This window comes from Bubalus kerabau, chromosome 5 (assembly GCF_029407905.1).
Source record: "Bubalus kerabau isolate K-KA32 ecotype Philippines breed swamp buffalo chromosome 5, PCC_UOA_SB_1v2, whole genome shotgun sequence".
NCBI classification, from domain to species: domain Eukaryota; kingdom Metazoa; phylum Chordata; class Mammalia; order Artiodactyla; family Bovidae; genus Bubalus; species Bubalus kerabau.
Genome location: NC_073628.1, coordinates 113,446,643 through 113,466,672, shown reverse-complemented (window position 1 = coordinate 113,466,672; position 20,030 = coordinate 113,446,643). Strand labels below are relative to the sequence as shown.

At 45.9% G+C, this 20,030-nt stretch overlaps 1 protein-coding gene and 1 long non-coding RNA gene across 3 annotated transcripts in view; one reads left to right on the top strand and one right to left on the bottom strand.

Annotated features, from left to right (window-relative positions):
* LOC129653264 (uncharacterized) overlaps positions 1 to 2,110 on the top strand; it is a 190,639-nt gene extending 188,529 nt beyond the window's left edge. The window contains exon 3 of the long non-coding RNA XR_008715028.1: positions 1,975 to 2,110. This is a non-coding gene — a long non-coding RNA (uncharacterized LOC129653264). The remainder of the gene's footprint in view (positions 1 to 1,974) is intronic.
* Positions 2,077 to 20,030, bottom strand: part of BRINP2 (BMP/retinoic acid inducible neural specific 2) — a 153,460-nt gene continuing 135,506 nt past the window's right edge. For both annotated transcript variants that reach the window (XM_055582749.1, XM_055582748.1), the window contains 4 exons: positions 18,108 to 18,213; positions 15,091 to 15,327; positions 11,883 to 12,105; positions 2,077 to 10,053 (listed from right to left, as the gene is read on the bottom strand). In XM_055582749.1, the coding sequence (XP_055438724.1) occupies positions 8,937 to 10,053; positions 11,883 to 12,105; positions 15,091 to 15,327; positions 18,108 to 18,213 (1,683 nt within the window). In that variant the 3' untranslated portion in view covers positions 2,077 to 8,936. The remainder of the gene's footprint in view (positions 10,054 to 11,882; positions 12,106 to 15,090; positions 15,328 to 18,107; positions 18,214 to 20,030) is intronic.

The following is a 20,030-nucleotide window of genomic DNA, read 5'->3' as shown; positions in this document are numbered from 1 at the left end:
CAGTAATGAATGCAGTGTGGTACTGTCATTAAGATAGACATAGAGATCAATCAAATATAATTGAGCTATACATATACGGTCAATAAATAAATTTTTAGCACATGTGCTAAGACAATTCCATGGGGGAAAAAAATCTTTTCAACAAATTTTGGGACAACTGGATATACATATATAAAAGTATAAAGTTGGACTCCCATCTCAAACTGTATACAAACATTAACTCAAAATGGATCAGAAGTCTAAATGTAATAGCTATAAGACTCTTAAAGGAAAACACAGGTATAAATCTATATGACCTTAGATTAGGCAGTAGAGTTTTAGATACAACACCAAAGCAACAAAAGAAAAAAAACAAATTGGACTTCATCAAAATTTTAGTGTGTGCTTCAAAGGATTCTCTCAAGCAAGTGAAAAGAAAATTATACATATTATATGATTCCATTTATATGAAATGTTCAAAATAGGCAAATCCACTGAAACAGAAAAGAGATTAGTCGTTGTCAAGGGCTGAGGGTCAGGGAGGAATGCAGAGTGACTGCTGATAGTAGTTACAGGATTTCTTTCTTTGGGCAGGTGAATGTTCTAGAATTAGAGAGTGGTGCTTCATGTACAAATTTTTGAATAAGAACTACTGAATTGTACACTTTTGAGAGGTGAAATTTATAGTATGTGAATTGTATCTCAATAAAGCTAGTATTTTGTTTCAATATTTACTTATTGGGCTGTAAGGTCTTAGCTGCAGCATATGGGACCTTTGATCTTCTTTGCACCATGCAGGGTCTTCTGGTCGTGGCATGTGAGATCTATCTAGTTCCCCAACCAGGAAACAAACCCGGGCCTCCTGCATTGGAAGCATGGAGTCTTAGCCACTGAACCACCAGGGAAGTCCCAGAGCTGGTGTTTTAAAAAGAAAAGAATGGAGGGCAGGAGGATGGGTCTGGAATGTGAACATCAGGCTGACTTGTCACTGTGTCTAGGAACATGGGCTCATGGTGCTACCACTTCTTAGGTACCACTTTCCCCACCTTTCTGTCTATTCACATATGTCTTCTACTTCTAATGGAACTGGAGGAGACACTCTGCCTCCCTCATGTCTTTATCTAAAAATACTATGGTAGAACTATATCCTGGTTTTCCATCACGGAATTCAACTAGGAATTGCCTGCAATCTGGTACTTGCTAGAAGTGCACTTATGATGTGCACTCTTGAAAGAGACGCACATCTTTGAAAGAGATGGTCTAATGGGAATGTTAACTAGCCATTCTCTCTGATGCTTCAAGCTCTATCATTCTAATAATTTATATCATCAGAAACAATGTACCTGGGCCATGTAACCTAGTCAGACACGGGCATTTTGGTGATAGGTGATGTTATAATATTATATTCTCTGCTTTTTTAGAGGATTTATCTAAGAAATATCTGCTTGAATGACTTATCTATGTCTGCCACAAAACTGTCATTGAAGACCTTTCTATTATATTAGCCAGCGACCCTGATGTAAGGGCCCCAGATGATAAATTTCTCTGTTTCGAGGGCAAAGTTTGCCTGTGAGTAGTATGAATATTTCTTTTACCTTTCCTTTGCTTGCCTTTCCTTTTCTTTCCTCTAAACATGGAGACTATCTATATGTGCTGTGAGCTTGGGCCTCCCTGATGGCTCAGCAGGTAAATAATCCATCTACAATGCAGAACTTATAGAAGACATAGGTTCAATCCCTGGGTTAGGAAGATAGCCTGGAGGAGGAAATGGTAACCCACTCCAGTATTCTTGCCTGAAAAATCTCATGGACAGAGGAGCCTAGGGGGCAATGGTGCATGGAGTTGCAAAGAGTAGGACACGACTTAGCAACTAAACGACAATGCACATCTAATGCAATATGTGCTGTGAGCTTACTCTACCCTTCATAGGATTTACCTTATTTGACCATCACAACATCCTGTGATGTACACAAAGTTCTCATCCCTCTTTTACAGATGTGCAGACTGAGGCTAAAACAGATGAAATGACGTATCCCGCCCTTCACGATTGTAAAGGACAGGGATGGGATTTGAACCAAAGCCGCCTGACTGCCGAAAGCATGCTAAGTTCAGCTTCTGCTTTCACTTAGCTGCATAGCCTCTACCACGTTTCATTCTATAACTCACCTGCACAATTTTTGAATTAAGGGAATGTACATACTAAATACATGGGTGTTTTTAACTCCCCACTTCTCTTATCTGAAAATGCTCAATAAATAACACTGATTGATGCATTCCTCCAAGTTTGAGATCCTTGGAAGAATGACCCTACATAAATCCTGGTGGCTGTTTTTATTAATGATGCAAGGGCAGTAATCACACAGACTGGAGGAGAGGAGGACAGAATTGAAAAGCAGAAATAATTCATTTTATTTCTTAGATTAGGTGCCTGGAGGAAGCATGGCACCTTAGCAGTCTAAAGTCTGGGGCCTCTGGGTGCTTGCACATTGCAGCCGCAGATTTAATCATCTCATCTGATGTATGTTTCTGTAGAGTGACAGGTACTCCCTATCCCACTTCTGAACAGATTTACTCTGATAGGCTTGGGGAGGAAAGCCTTTTACTCAGCCAGCATGATTCAGCCAGTCTGTGAGGCTGCTTACCTGTAAACACATTCACAAGCAGGCTAGCTCTCAGCCCATAGGATTTTGATTTAGTTAAGTTTCCTTTCTCCTTTTTTTTTTTCTTAGACTACCAGTATATATAGGTCAGGCATCTGCCTCCTAACCAGTTGAGAGATTAAAGGCTAAGGGACCTCCAAGATCTTCATAAGCAAGTCATCACACCATTGACCCTTTGCTCCCTTAGCCCCTGTTCTTTCTTGGAGGCTCTTTTTTTTTTTTTTTTTTTTTTTTTTTTGAGTCCTGAGCACTGCAGGAGGATGACAGACATTCTCTCTAAAAGAGTGCTCCTCCAAGTGTGATCTTCAGCTCAGCAGCAGCAGCAGCACCTGGGAGCTTCTTAGAAGCACAGAATCTGGGCTCCTACAGACCAGCTGAGTTCAAATTACAGGTGAATCATACACACATTAAAGTTGGGGAGCCTTGATTTTAGAACTCTTCACCCTCCAGGGGAGGAGGCATCTCCTCCACAAAACAGATCTCCCAGGGCAGTGCTGTGAGTGTCTTGGAGTGCATAACAAGCTGCTGACATGGGGCTCAGGAGCTGCAAATAAGGGCACCAGCCAGATGAAGTGTGAGCCTTCAGTGAGGCTCCGCTACTGTCGTTGCTCTTCTCTGCCCTCTGAGAAGGGAGATGCACGTTAGGTGCTCAGTCTTTGCCTCATAACTATGTAGATCATCTGGAGACCTGGAGTATTGCTTCCATAGTTATTAGAAGGTTCATAACAGATGTCACCTATGTGTCATCCAGGAAGGGATTTGCTCCCTTCCTGTGCTCCATCAAGACTGCATATCTCTACTAGAGAATGCACCACTGTGATTGGTTTATGCATCCCCATCCCTCACTTTATATTGTACAACCCTTCATAACCCAGATGAATACATAAGAGGAGGAAAGGAAGAAAGGAGAGAGGGAGAGAAGTAATGGACTTGAGTTTTAGAGAACTGAAGGTACACAAATATCCTGGATGTTGGAGAGTATGATGAAAGTATGCTGAGAAGTGAGTGTTCAGAAAGGAAAAAAAAAAAAAACACCTTAGGGAGGTAGGGATGAAGCTGTTGGGTTACAGATAAGAGAATAAACTAAGAATTAAGGTCACTTAAATATAAGTGTGGAGCCAACATGGGAATCCAGGTCTGTCTGATGGATGGCTTACGTGTCTTCTGTATCACCCTGCTTTGAATGTCATAAAAGGATAGTCCTAGAAGTTTTCACCAGTACCTGCAGAGCACACCCAACTCCCTCATCCACAGGGACACAAACTCCCAGAGAGGTGGAGTGACTTGTCCACAGTTACAGAACTGGCTGGTGGCAGAACCAGAATAAGAAACCAGAAGAAAGGTATGTGTCTTCAGCCTAGTCATACCACCTCAATTTCCCCATCTTATCTTTCCAGATCTGGAGTGCAGGCCTTAGTTTCATGTCTTGGATGGCTCCTTCAGTCCACAGTCTCTTGCTGTTCCTCTGCAAGAAGCAAGGACTCTTAGTGCACAACAGAGTGTTGCCATGGTGATTATATAGTTTAAGGCCTTTGGAGGTTAGTGGTACCCAGATGCCTTTAACCTTTACATGGAAGATGTTTTGCAGAAACTATCAGATTTATAGATATTCAAAGTCTAATTAGTGACAGGATGCTATAATTAAAAACCACTGAGCTGATAGAGTCATCAGGAAACTAGAAAGTTCATCCCTCCATCTCAGATGGAAACATGTCTACTCTGTTTAGAGCTTCCCAGGGGAGAAACTTAAGTCTTTTCTCTTTCACTTGTTATAGCCACTGATTATTTTTGCTAGAAAAAAATCCCAGGAAAAGATGTAAGGATTCTTTCACCCATTTACTTATTTAGTCTGTGCTGGGTCTTCATTGCAGTGCATGGGCTTAGTAACCCTGTGGCATGTGGGACCTCAATTTCCTGACCAGGAATCGAACCTGTCTTCTCTGCATTATTACAAGACAAATTCTTAACCACTGGGCCACCAGGGAAATCCCATTCTTGCCTCTTTAGTAGTCCTCTTCTGCTTTCTGGAAAACGGTCTTTGCTTCTCCATCCTCATACTTCCAAGCCCTGAACTGAGTCCTTGTCATCTCCCAAGATGCAGATGTCATTTACTGGCAGAGAGAGAGGAAGAGAAAGCAGATCCGACTGCTATTCCTAGTCCTGTTAATAGATACAACCTTGGCAAAGTTCCGTCACCACTTCCTTGTGTCAGAAATCAGTAGACTGGATGATCTATAAAAAACTTCCAGTTCCAAAAATCTAATCCTCTAGTTTGCCATTGAGCTAAACTTGACTATTTTTTCCTCAGCGTTATTTTATTTTTAAACAAAATATAATAGCAAAAAGATCTCTTTTGTATGCAAGAGAATAAACTTACATGATGAGATTACATATACTAGAAGTGCTATTTTGGGGCAAGACACCATGTAGGCAATGTCTTCTGTCCACTCAAGGCAGTTCTGCCCATCATGACCACTATTTTCATATTTAGTGAAATTTAGAAAAAATTCACTATTTTCATATTTCATATCAGGAACCAGATCTGAACTATATGTGATACCCAATATTAGAAGCAATCTTCACTTCTGTTTTTGGCTTTGGATGCATAAGTATGCATTATATTATCAGCTGCTGCTAAGTTGCTTCAGTCATGTCTGACTCTGTGCGACCCTAGAGATGGCAGCCCAACAGGCTCCTCCATCTATGGGATTCTCCAGGCAAGAGTACTGGAGTGGGGTGTCATTGCCTTCTCCATATTATCAGCAGAAGATGTTAAATATATAATTTAGTATTAGTGGTTTTAGTCTTAAGTATTAGGGCAGATTAGCATTTGATGTATTAGTTCTTCAGGGGTTACAATTAAAGCTTGAATTTCCAATTGTTATATCCACTAACTGAATTGTGATTTGGCTTTTAATTCCACAATTAGTTCATCAACACTGACAACCTAGTACTAATTAGTGACGATTCTTTATTTGCTACTGAGAATAGGTAACTCACATCTTCTGATTATTGTAGACTCTTCAGGCAAACATTTGGGAATGGCCTTTCCTTATTATGGCATTTCTCAGCCTAGCTGTCTGAGAAACACATACTGAATTCAAGCCTTTAAAAGCCTCATAAGAAAACCTACACATTGTTTACTCTCCCTCTTCTTCCCACCTGCCTAGAAGCTGAGTCTTTGGTCTGCTGCTTTGATCCAAACTCTTCTATACCAGCTACCCCATCACTGTCTCAGAACAGAGGCGTCAGGCATCCATCACAGATGACAGATGAGTAGGTCAAATATAAACTTGTCTACTACTATAATTAGTAATGTCTTTTAGGCCTTCTATCAATATGGTGCTTACTTCTTGGCTCAGATGGGCACTCCTAAATACTTACCAACCTGTAATAGTACTTTTGGGCTTCCCTGGTGGCTCAGTGGTAAAGAATATACCTCTGAATGCAGGAGACGCATGTTGAATTCCTGGGTTGGGAAGATCTCCTGGAGGAGGAAATAGCAATCTGCTGTAGTCTTGCCTGGTAAGTCCCATGGACAGTGGGACCTGGCAGGCTACAGTCCATGGGGCCGCATAAGAGTCAAACACAACTTAGCAACCAAACAACAAAAACAAATACTACTTTTAGATGGAGTTGATACACTCAGCTTCATGGTTTAAACCTTGAAGCAGGCAAGAGTTGGAAATCTTTGTAACTGAATGCATATATTTTCAAAACCATGTCACACCAGAATCTTCCCAGAGCTTTCCTAAGACAGAGTCTGAGATATGGAGATGTAGCATCCTTCCTAATAACCCTGTAGGTGGGCTCTTCCCTGGTCTGCTCTCCGATTCAGAGACTGACAGCTGAAGTCTCCCCCACCCTCAGCTGGGACACTGGCTCAGGTGGGATGTGAGCCCTCACGCGCTGACTCAGTTCCCACTGGGACAATGACCTTCATGCTACTGAGGATCCAACTGCTACTTTTGTGCACAACACTTTCTCGATTGCTGTCCTCCACACTCTGAACATTGCTGTGTACAATGTGCCTTTCATCTGTGGGTGAAACCCTCTGCCCACCCATTCCGATGGCATGCAGGCAACCAGACTCTCCTATCTGCCTTACACCTCTCAAACCCCATCCAGGAAAGCTATCAAAGCCTTACAACTAGTTGCAATCCCTTTCTCAACAAAAGCACACTGCTCTGGCACATCCACACCCCCACTGATGAAAATGACATCTGCTGGCTCCATGTTCCACAGAAGAGGAACTTGATACAAACTCCCTGGAGCAAGCAGTGATTGAAGCATTAATAGGCACCCAATACCTGCGTTCGTCCCCACATCATTCCATCACTCTGGATTGCTACACTAAAAGCCTTTAGGGGAATTGTAAAGAATGAAATGCCCTAGGCTGCTTATGTCTACCAAGGATTTCAGGTCGTCTTGGATTGATGGTATAGTAATAGAATGCTGAATTCTTCTCTCTATACAACAATAAATGTAGACAGCCCGGGGCAGAGACACATGACCATCCTTTCTGTCTCCCAGTTCATTTTGTACCAACCGAGATGTACCACAGGTAGGGAATGAGGTACTTAGTATGTACCTCGTGACTTCTGCCTGAATAAAATGGGGGTTGTCATGCCTACGCATTGTACTTGGATCATGTGGAGAATAGACAGGGAATTGGTTCTCCAAAAGATTTGCTATGAAATGCTTCTCATACCACCTGAGGGAGGCACTAAGGCAGAATGATGAATTAGTCTGTGTGGCTTATGTCAAACCTGCTTTTTAGGCTGGGGAAGTAGTCATCAGACAGAAGGGAGAAAACCAAGGCCATTGCTGCATGGTTCCCAATTTTAGCAAAGGGAGATCCCAGACCATAAGATGCAGAGTATGGAAAAGTCTCCTGATGTCCACAGCATGGTGGGCAAAGGGGAGCCCCCCCACCCTCAGCAGGCATCTACCCTAGACCAACGGCTGCAGTTTTCCTAGAGAGTAGGAGCTTTCATACTCTTCTCCGGATAGTAGGAGGTCTTGGTTCTAGGACCTGTGTCAGCCCTCGCACCTGGGATAAAAGGTGTGAGATGAGCCGATAATTCTCTGGAAGAGTTCTGCCTCACTCCGTTCTTTATCAAATGTCCATCTCAACCTCTCTGTCTCTCACACACACAGTCAAGCCAGACATTTCTTCACTTGTGTGTTCACTAATCACCCAGCCTCCTACACAGCAATATCCCATCCATGGGACACCCACATGTCACACACAGAGCAATTTTTAAAAATCCAAGCAGCCCAGGAAACTATCCTTTTCTTCTTTCCGCTCTCATTTTTCCCCTAAAAAAGGTCTTTTTAAAAAATATATGTATTAAACCAGATCAGTTTTACCTCATATGTTCATGTTGCTGGAGCTGATTGACAAGAAAAACAATCACAAAATAAATATTTTTGTTGTTTTTTCTTTTTTCTTAAAAAAAAAAAAACAAAAAACATTTCCCTATACATGGTCTCTAACTTGACAGAGCTGCTTTCTTGGACAGAACAGATGCTGTTGGAAGAGGCGCTCTGGCTGGACCATGAGCAGAACATGGAGGCAGCCAGGCCCTGAAACTGGGGCGGTCGAGGAAGCAGAGGAGCTAAGGGAGGGGGTGGGAAACACGGCTGCCTGCCTGCCCTGAGCGGTCCTCTGTGGGTGGGGGTGGGGGGTGGGGGGGGGGTCGCTTGTTTCCCAAGGGAGCCAGCTTGAGGAGCAGTCCCTGTCTAGAGAGCTCAGTGGAGGCAGCATACAAAAGAGTAAGAACCAACGTGGGGGAATCACGAAACAGCGCCATTTTAAGAAATCTGGTTAAAAAGAATACAAAAGTAACTCCACAGAGGGGGAGGCGGTGTTCCTACCCCTCCCGTTGTTCTGTGTTGCTCTCTTTAATGATAAGAATCACTTTCAAGGATTTGTGTGTTGCTGGGTTTGGCTGGTTCTTTCTTTTACTGAATCTCCCTTGGCTCCTCTCCTTCAACTGCATTCATTTGAGAAAGCACCGACTTTATAGCTTCAGGGCTGCTAAGTGGTCACCTCCTGGTGCATATGTGTGTGTGTGTGTGTGTGTGTGTGTGGGGGCACGTGTGTTGTGCATGTGTGCAGTGGTTGTTTTTCTCTCTCTCCTGCCTGCTTCAGTCCAAGCCCCGAGGTCCCATCTGCTGGGTTCTGACAGTCTTCAGGGAGCACCCTGTTGGCACTAAGGTCAGGGCTTGGATGATCTCCACATCCTGGATTCATGGGTCCCTTCCCTGCCCGGTGCTGGAGTGGGTCCCCCATTAGCTACAGAGTTTGCCAGTCTCGTATTCCACAGGGTTTGGCAGCTTGGAGTTGAAAGCCCTCAGAGAAGACTGGATCCTGCCCACCTCATTGTTGGCCAGCTTGAGCCGATGCCGGAGCAAGCAGGAGAAAAGGTCAAGCCGGACCTTGCCAGGTGGAGAAAGCTGGTTAACCCGGTCCCTAAGCTCAATGAGCTGCAAGAGAGCGGAGTCCTGGGAACCTTGCGTGTATGGGTAGTCTAACTGGAGAATTAAGTCCCGGATGGCATCCGGGTCAAAGGGCAGACTGTAACCAAAGACCTGCAAGGTGTTGATTTTCATGTAGCCCAAGTTCTTGGAGGGATCAGTCATCTCCAGGGGCTCATAGTAGATTGTCTCGTTGGAGTTGTCGTCCAGGGACTTGATTCGGCTCCGTAGGTAAACGTGGACCGTCTCAAAAAAGGTCTTCCACCTGTTGCCCAAGGTGATAGTCCAGTTTTGGCACTGGGCGGCTGCGTCCACGTTAGTCCTCTCCCAGTCAGGGAAGTTGCCCTCACTCACGGGCATGAACCAGCTCTCAGAGTGGCTGCCCCCGAAGGGGTTGACGTAGATGGCCATGACAGGCTCCAGGGTGCTGTTCTTGGTGAGGCAGATCTGCAGGGACAGGGCCAGCATCACATGCACCAGCCCAGGCTTGTACTTGTTGCTCTTGAGGGTGAGCAGCATGCGCTTCCTCCAGGAGGGGTCAAACCAGCTGCCCAGACGCATGTCGTTGCTGATGAAGATGGAGTGCACCTCGATGCGGCTGTCCCGCTTCTGCAGCAAGTACTTCAGCTCCAGGTCCTGCAGGTCTGTCTCCAGCCCCAGAAAGTTCTCTAGGGACTCGGCCACCTCGGGGCGGCACAACCCCTGGGCGAGCACGTAGCCCGGGTTGCAGCTCCCGCAGCGGGTACTGTTGTCTGGGGCACAGTGGGCACAGGCGGGCCCTTCGCCCAAGGCACAGGGGATGGGGCCCTGGCAAGAAGACTGGTCGTAGGGGCAGGTGCAGCTGTGGCTCTGTTCCAGGAAGGTTCCGGGGAAGGTGCTCTCCCCACAGTAGAGGAGGGACTGCATACGGTTCCACCAGTACGGCAAGGACCTGTGGGAGGGGAGACAGAAATGAAACAAGAGTCATAGGAAGCCACACACTGCTGCTTCCCTGAGGGTGCCAGGAGGCTGCCTAATAGGGAAGTTGATGAGGAAGATAAGAGCCCCGGGTTCTCTGAATGAGGGAAACCCTACTGCACCACTTTGGGATGACTAGCATGGCCTGGAGCTGGGTATCTGATGGATCAGCATCAGAAAGGTCTGACATCAAATTTGCACTCATCCCTCCCAAGTACCACCTCATTCCCTCATTCAAAAGCCTACAGAAGAGCTCAATGTCTTCCATATCCAATCTAGTTTTCAGCCTCTTACGTAAGATCTTCCAACAACTGGCTCTCCAAACCTCCCAATGATGTGCCCACCTCATTCCCTCTTCACAATCCAGATCTGTCCTTTCTAGAACTCTCCCGTCAAGGACAGGACTTCTCTATGGTTGGCTTCCTCATTTCAGTTCTTATGATACCTTCTCAAAGAGGTCTTCTGTGACTCCCCTCAAAAGCACCACCCAGCCCCTCTCTGTCATATCACGCTGCTTTGATGTGATCCACAGCCATGATCAGTATCAAAATGGATTGTGTTTGTTTACCATTGACTTGTTCAGAGATGGCTCCCCTGCAAATGCCACGAGAGCAGGGAACTGCATTCTTCACCAACACATCTTCAGAAACTAGGACTGTTCCTGGTGCCTGGTAAGCATTTCTTAACTATTACTTGGGGGGAAAAAAAGAACCTTTCTCAAAAGCCCTTGCTGGTCTGTCCTCTCCACTCATGTGTCCCTTGTCACCTGTGCCTCAGTTAGAGGTGCACCTCTGGGTTCCTGTGAGGGTGGCACCCTCTCCTGGAAGGCTCTGGCTCACAAGCACCAGCTCACTTTCATCTCCTCCTGGACAATCTGGTCAAGACGTCCTTCTCCCAAATGGCTTTTCTCTTGGACCTTTGCTATTATTAGGACATGCCTTTGATTTATGTTCTACCAACATGAATTTGAGCTTCCCAGGTGGAGCTAGTGGTAAAGAACCTGCCTGCCAATGCAAGAGACATAAGAGATGCTGGTTCGATACCTGGGTCGGCAAGATCCCCTGGAGGAGGGCATGACAACCCACTCCAGTAGTCTTGTCTGGAGAATCCCCACGAACAGAGGAGCCTGGCGGGCTACAGTCCATGGGGTCACAAGAGTTGAATACAACTGAAGCGACTGAGCACGCAACATGAAATTAAGTAGCTGCTGCATAGTAATAATTTTCTAGCTTTGATGTTCCTATATATTTATTATATCTTTCCAATTAACAAATGCTCTCACTGCTTAATCTTAGGCCACATAAGGTAGACTCAACAAAGGCTTGTTGAATGCATGTGTGAATGAGTGATGGATGCTTGAAGGCCAGTGATGACCCAGCCCCCTCTGTTCCTAAGGACACAGCTCCCTTTGCTCCTGTGACTCAGAGCAGAGTTGCTGTTGGAAATGATCTATTGTGTGTGTTTCTCATCATACATAATCAGTGTGTGAGCTTTAACTCCACCCTTTCCTTTCCTCAAAGACTTATTAAAATGGAAATGCGTGAGTGAGAATTAGAGTATTATTAGAGTAACATTTGAATCGACTATAATTTATATAAAAGTAAAATTAGCTTCTCTTTTTTTTTCACTTCAGACACATCTCATAATTGAGACTGAAGCACAAGTAGGTCAAGATAACGGGAGCCTCTGAAAGGCCGCATGTGCGTCAGCACGCCCAGCTCTGCCGTGTTGGACAGGGGCCCTCCAGGGCCTCAGCCACTGTCACGGGCGGCGTGGCTCTGGCTCAGACACAGGGGTGCTCACCTCTCCTTGGGCAGACGGAAGCGGGGCTGCCGGTGACAGCGCTTGCAGAGGTTGAAGAGCCGGCGGACGATGCGATGGGTCTTCTTGAACAGCACTCGCAAGCTGGCTCCCAGCTGCTGGTAGCGGTGCTGGAGGCTGGTGTCCACCGCCCAGAACTGGGAGATGGCTGTGGAGTTCAGGAATCTGTCATCCGGCAGCCGCTTCAGCAGGGCCTGGAATTCCTCTGTGGTAAGGACACATGGGCTGAGCTGAGGGGGTGCCCTTCAGACCGTGGGTGGGCAAGAGCCCCCTCTACCCCCAAGACCCAGCTTGCCCATCCATCACTGTATGAGGCAGGAGGCTTCACACCATTCTCCCAGGACTTTTGATTTCTTTCTTTTTAAACAGCTTTACTGAGAAAGCTGTTTATGATTGACATACCATAAGATAAGGCTCCAGGATTCTTTCCCCTCTATCCTAATATACTTCTGAATTTCAAAAAAACATCTCTGTCACCACCCATGTGGCCAGTGACCTTGGGATGCATCTCTTTTGCCATTAATACCTCCTTATAAATTATGCACAACCTTCTTGGATCACACCACAGCCCCCTTAGGGAAGCTGGTTAAAGTGAGGGTGGGCAAGACTGGCAAATGTGGGCACAGAAGACAGAACACCCACCTCAGAAGTCTTAGAAGGCTTTCAGTTCCTGAGACCAGCCTCTCCCCCCCAACATCCTTCTCTCTGACTCTAGCACGTCCTTCCTCTCTTTTGAGATTCATCCCTTGACCAGATTAAGGACTTCCTGTAGCTCAAACAGTAAAGAATCTGCATATAATGCAGGAGACCAGGGTTCAATCCCTGGGTCGGGAAGATCCTCTGGAGAAGGGAATGGCAAACCATCCAGTGTTCCTGACTGGAGAATCCCATGAACAGAGGAGCCTGTCAGGCTACAGTCTGTGGGGTTGCAAAGAGTCAGACGTGACTGAGCGACGAACACACTCACCTTGGCTAGATATCCATACTGTTTTGAAGTTAGTCCAGAAGCAGAGTGCTTTCTGGTTCTTAGCTCCTACTACAAGTCTGAGTTCTCCTCAGAGCTTCCTGGGAACAATGTGTTCTGAAGTCATGCTCAGATCTCTGTCCACAAATTTGCTTTCACTTAGGACCTGCAGCCATCAGATCTCCTGATAGCAGTCTGAATAGCCCTCCTTCACTCATTACTTCATTAGCAGTAACTCATAGTGCTGAGAGCCCAAAGTCCTTGCCTCCATACTCGAGCATCCCACTACCGTCTGAACTACCTTCCCATACTACCATCCCAATGCCACCACCCTGGTCCAGGGCAGCCAGGGTTGCTCCTCTCCTCAGCTACTGAATACCTTGTCTAAGACTTGAGCTGGCAGTGCCTGGGTCCTCCACTCTGATTCTGATTTCTCCAGCCCCTGGTTCTTCATCCCCCACCCAGATGACTGGAAAAATCACACCTAGTAATGACATTTACAACTAGGATGTGCATAGTTCTTCTTATAAAACACTTAAGTATACAAAATGGCACAGAGAATATCAAAATAAACTCCCACAAGTCCACCACCTAGATCTTGCCATCTTGCTATATTGAATTCAGATTTTTTTGAAGAAATAGGCAAAGCAAATATACTTGAAGGCCCTAAACTTCCCCTCTGTCTTTATCTAGATGTAACTACTCTCTTGAATGTTTTCTTTATCATTATCATATATTTTTTAACATTTTCTATGAATACATTTATCCATGAAAATATTAAGTATTGGCTAGTATGTTTTTAAACATCAATAGTACTAAATATGCATTATGTTAATAATTTATATTATAGTATTATATACAGTGAAAGTGAAAGTGAAGTCACTCAGTCGTGTCCGATTCTTCGTGACCCCATGGACTGCAGCCTACCAGGCTCCTCCATCCCTGGGATTCTCCAGGCAAGAACACTGGAGTGGGTTTCCATTTTCTTCTCCAATGCATGAAAGTGAAAAGTGAAAGGGAAGTCGCTCAGTCGTGTCCGACTCTTCGCGACCCCATGGATTGCAGCCTACCAGGCTCCTCCGTCCCTGGGATTCTCCAGGCAAGAACACTGGAGTGGGCTGCCATTTCCTTTTCCAATTATATATAAGTATTACATAAATATAAATATGTATGTAACACATAGCCTTTTTCATTAGCCTTGTTTTATCCAATATTGTTTTCTGAGACATATCCACATAACTATTATTTATGTAGTAATGAAATGTATATCATGCAGAGTTCTTTATAATTTCATCCACATTGTTCCATATGAGTCTTCCATCCACCGATTGCTATCATTTTCCTACATTTACAGATGAAGAAATGGAGGCACTGAGTGGCTGCATGGCTAAATCAGTCATACAAAGGGTCAGTAATAGAGAGTATTAGGTCTGCCCAAGATGTTACAGCAAAATAGAACAGAATGGATGGCTTATAAACAACCAAAATGTATTTCCAGGGGCTGGAAGTCCAAGGTCAAGAGGCTGCGGCCAGGTACTGGTGAAGGTCCTCTCCTGGGCTGAAAATGGCAGAATTCCTGCTGGGTCCTCACATGGTGGAAGAGGTAAGGGATCTCTCTGGGACTCCTTTTATATGAGAGTGCCAGTCCCATTCATGAGGATTCTGCTCTCATGACCTAATCACTTCCCCAGGTCCCCACCTCCTAATACCATCACCTTGGGCATTAGATTTTCAACATATGAATTGGGGGCAGAGACACAAACATTCAATCTGTAACACAGAATAAGAACTCAAAACCCAGTCCTCTGAGTCTAAGTCTCAAGGTAACATCGATATCAGTTATACTTGCACTAAGTAAGCAGTCACCAGCATGAACTAGTGGCTCTAGAAACATGCTATGCACCTCACTCATTCAACAAATATTCACTGTGCACCTAACGTGCAGGGACTGTGGAATCTGTGGCAAACAAGATAGATGAGGTCTATGGCCTTGATTATATTTACCTTAGCTTATTAGGTCCTTGAAATGCATCTCTTTGGTAGGTATTAGGTCTATTTGCATATACAACAAAAGAAAACGACTGAGACTTGGGGTGGTGATATAACCTGCTGGAGGTCACAGGCCAGTGATGTGGCTGAGTCAGGAACCAAGCTGAGTGTCCCGTGGAGTACCTCATGGCCTCCTCCCATTCTCAGGGAGGAAATCTGGGCCAACCCACTGCTCACCTGACTCCTCGAACTGCCGGTTGTGAGTCGCCCAGGAGTCCTGGATCTGCAGCAGGCTGTCCTCCATGGCCTGGATGTCGGCGTCAGGACAGTTGCATTCTGGGAAGGTGGGGCTGCACTTGCACCAACAGTCATTCCCCTTGCAGATGAGCTCGCCCTCGGAGCTGCAAGTGATGTAGCTGAGTGCAGCGGCCACAAAGCGCTCACGCAGGTACTCGGGCAGCAGCACCTGCAGGCCTAAGGAAAAGATGTATCAGGGAAAACTGCCGGGCAGGACCCATGGGTACTTGCTTTCCCACACCCGAGGCTGCAGAGTCCCCAGCTGGAGTTCTGCTGACTTGTACATCCTGGGTCCAACGATGGGCACCCTAGGCCCAATCCTGCTAAGCTGGTTGGGACAGAGGGTTACTGCTACCCCTGTGACAGATGGCGTACGTCAAAGCTCAAGGCTTAGTTGAACCCCCACATCAGCCAAATTGAGAACATGCCTATCAAATGAATGGGCTTCTTGGCTACACGTCAGCATTTCTAGGATAGAAATGCAATGGTGTTTCAGATAAAGGAAGAGCTTAGAGTCCTCATGGGGGAAAAACATCAAGGCTTGTTGGACTTTTTGCTCTGCTTCCAAGGGCCATCCTATCCCTAACTTCTCTGAGATGAGCAGTGGGCCTGCTAGGATATTACTAAATGCTGACCCTCCTGGGCCTCCCACCTTAGTCCTGAAGACCAAGGAGGCTGCCCTGCTTAGGAGGTACGGACAGGTGTTGTGGGTATGTAGTGGCCAGGTATGACACCAAGTAATACTTCCCATATATGACTGCAGGTAACACTTGTGGTCATACCGAGGCTCTTACAGGTGAGGAAGTCCAATCCTCATGAGCACAGTGGTCTGCCCAAGTCACAGTGCTAGTAAAGCCAGCTTGGTGTCAGACTGTGCCCTTGTCCCCTTGGGTCCTACCCAAGGGGTGTCAGACTGGCTGCCCATCTCAGGCTCTCACTCTTGAGGAGATTTGAAAGCAAGGTAGTGGTAGATGCCCCAAGTTAGATATAAATGCCTCTCAGCTCCTTTCTAATTAGCTGCCTCTGGTCTTGAATATAATCCACTCAGTTACTCCAAGATTCAGTTTTCCTACCCATCTGTGGTGCCTGCTTGCAAAGTCACTTCAGTCATGTCTGACTCTTTGCAATCCTATGGACTGTAGCCCACCAGGCCCCTCTCTGTTCATAGGATTTCCCAGGCATGAATACTGGAGTGGGTTGCCATGCCCTTCTCCCAATCCAGAGATTGAAACCATGTCTCTTGTGTCTCCTGATTGGCAGGTGCCAATCAGCGCCAAACTAGCACCACTGGAGTGGTGGATATTGGTTTATCAGCAGCAGGATAGACTCCTAGTTGGCTTCTAGCTAGACATGGTGGCTGTTGGAAGCCTATGAAGAGGTGAATGAATCACAGGTATGCCTTGGGATGCAAGCTGGCCAGGTTCAAGGTCAGACCCACAGGAGGCTCCCTGAATAGGGATCCTAGGAGACACTGTGCCAGGAGAGTGAGGGACGAGAGGACTTCTGGATGGGATGGGCTCCCCTTTCATCAAATATCTGCCAGCTCTTTATCGTCACACCCTTGACCTTGGCAGGAAATCAGAATCCAAAGGTTGTATCCTGGTGTCAGCAGACCTTAAAATAAAACTTAGAATTGCAGCTGCAGTAGATGTTTGTCGCTTTTGTTTGAGATCTACTCCTGTTCAGAACTGCTCCTACGTTTCTCTTTCCTGACGATGTCCCTGCGGTGGCACTTGAGCAGCCCTCCCCATGTACCCTGTCCACACGTGCTTGCTTCCCACACTCACCCCTCTCCAAGCCCTTTCCTCTCACCTCCCCCATTAGCTCCCTCCTCCTCCCCATAACATTTCCTATTGCTATAAAATAAGTGCCCTGAGCAATGTCTGCATGAGTGATGGGCTATAAAATTAAATGGCATAAACTATTCCAAATGAACCACCAGACACTCTGAACTTCACTCATCGCTAATTTCCAGACACGAACCCAGTCCATCCAGGGACCTAGGAGAAGAGGGATGCTAATTGCATTGTGAGGCTTTTAAGAAAGGAGGCTTTTCCTCCTTTTTATTATGTTTCTTGATGCCTAAAGCACTCAGGGGTTGCATCTGACTTAGGTTGGCTGGAATTTGTCATCGTAGATCCTGGGTGAGGGCTATTGATTTTATAATACCAAGACAATCATATCTTAAACAGAGTTCAATTCCATTAGGCCTTAAGAAGAATGAACGCTCCCCACTGCCAAACAGCTCTGACTCCATCTACATAGCTCTGCCCCTGGGATGCTTGGGGGACACCTGAGTGCATCCCCTTATCTCCCAGCCTCCAGACCTAGTGTCATTCCTGTTCCTTTTGCTTTTCTGTTTCTGCTTGTTCTGTCCCCGATTGAGGCTCCCATTCCTTTCAAACTCTTCTCCTGGCTTTGATCTCCCATGGAAGGATGCAGACTAGTAACAAAAAGTAGGGACCATTCTCAGGATTACCAGTAGCCCCACATTTTGTGTAGCTCTTAGTTGAGCTAGAGACGATGTCCCATGATCACTTTGCAAAGACCAGATGTTCCCCACTGTGTCCTTAGGATAAAGCAGAGGGTTCTTTGGACAACAAGGGAGATTGCCCAGGTAGATCAAGGCATAGAGGGATGGGTGTGCTCTTGCAGTAGCATAGTGACAGAGATCTTGGGCAGAACTGGGAGGTAGGAGGATTCAGGTGTCGAGTGGTCAGGTGTCGAGCGGTCAGGTGTCGAGCAATGATTGAGGTGTAAAGTAAACCATGTCAGAAGTTTTCTCCAAAAAGTGATGGAAAGTTGTTAATTACAGGTCCCAGAACTAGGGGTAGTCCTTGTTTTTGGAAGGATTTAGCCAAATGGGGCAGACGGGACCTTTTCCTTTGGGTGATCTAAACTTTTTCTTTTTTTTAACCAGCTATGGAAAGTGTGAAAATCACCACAGGGTACCTTACCAAGTAGTTGCACCTTGTTCTCCGGACTCTGTACCAGAACAGAGCTGACTGAGTCCAGGTTGTCGTAGTTGCTGCAGCCCAGGGGGCCAGTCCTGGTCTCCGTGACCTAGAGAAGGAAGGGCGGGTTTAGACAACAAGCCGAGGCTTTCCCTTTGCCCTGCCCTCTTCCGGTCAGCCATTCTCAGGCTGTGTCCTGTCCTGGACTGGCCCAAGGAAGGACATGGCTCGTCCTACCCTGGGAGCATGAAGCCACTTTTCCCCTTGTTCTGAGACAGGGAGTATCAGTGGTGTAGGGCTGGCGGCAGCAGCTGTCCGGAAGTGCAAGCCTTTCAGAGAAGCCAGGGGGAATTTGTGTCTGAAAAAAAGAAACTCAGTGTAGGAAGAGGAAGCTGAGCCTCCACACTGGAGTTCCCCCATCTCCTCCCCTAGAGGAAGACCGGAGGCCAGATGCGGATGCTGTAAGCCCACTGGCCAGCCTAGTTGTAGCCACTTGATGTGGTTCTCACAGGCTTTAGGGATCCCGAAGATGAAACACACTAGAGAAATATGAGTTATGAGTATTATTATTAATATTAAACATTTAAGTTCCACCTCGGCACTGAGACGTCCTTAGAGAAAATCAGCCGTGGGCTTACTGCATATTTTAATAAGTATATTAAATATACATAATCTCTTATAGCTATGTAATATTCCAAAACACCACAGAGTCATGTTAAAATATTATAAAGTTGGACTATCAGTTTTTCCCTGATGTTTAAAGTATAAGATGAAAAATGGGGAGCTTTAAATGCACTGAAATAATTATGTAATAAGACTGATGGGGACCTGAGGCCCTTTCTTTTCAGGATCTCTGGAGGCTCTGCCAACAATCAATCAACCAATCAACTGGTATTTATTGGGCAGCCACTGTTCAATTCCCTGCAATTTATCAAACATTCACAGAATGCCTTTCTCAGAGTTCTTCAAGGAAGTTGGCTCTGATACCTCTGACCTTCTCGCCTAGCTCCAGGCACCTCTGCTCTGCAGCAAGCAGATGACTTGGAGTTTTCCATCCTTTTCTTCAAGTATTTAAAGCCTGAGTCCTCCACACATGAAAGGCTCCACAGAGGTCAACTCATAGTTATTTTGCTCATGAGGTTGTCAACAGCAATTAACACAGTGGCTGGCACCTAATACGTACTCAATAAATTAGAGTGTGTGTGAGTAATATGTTTCAGGCTTTGAGGGGTGGAGAGGTGGACACAAAGATGTACAGGTTATATTGTGTGTCCTCCAGGAGGTTACAACCTATGGGAAGACAGGTACATACCCAACTGATTGATACACCTCCAGGTGGGGAAGAGGCAACGTGTCATAATGAGCCCTGAGGAAAGTGCAGTTCTAAGCAAGGGAAGGAGTTTCAGAGGAGAGAGCAACTGAGTTGTTCCTTCAAGATGAGTAAAATATGGACAGGAAGAGAATGGAGGGGAAGTACTCTCAGAAAAAGAAGGGGTGGCATGATCTACAACATATGGGCTTGATAGTGTGAGATGTAATGTGTCTGCCACTCTGCCAGTTATCACAGTGAATTCCAAAGTGTAAGTGACATCATTAAAGAGAATTTAGTATAGTTAGTCCTGAAAACTACACTTGGAACAGAGTAAATGAGATGGTGTGATACTAATACAGTGAAGAGAGAGAAGGGAAAAAACGTTGTTGCTTAAAGTAGTAGGAGAAGGCTTCATGGAGGAGGTGATCCATAAATTGGTCTTAAAGGATAAGAGCGAAGAGGAGAACTGGAAGAGAAAGACTACAGGGCAAGCAATAGACCCTGTGCATGAGAAGCAGCAAGACCCAGCCTGGATGGGGAATAGGATCAAGGCCATGACAGAGGCAGGAAACCACTCTACAGTTCCCAAGCTCATCCTCCAAGATCGTCCCATT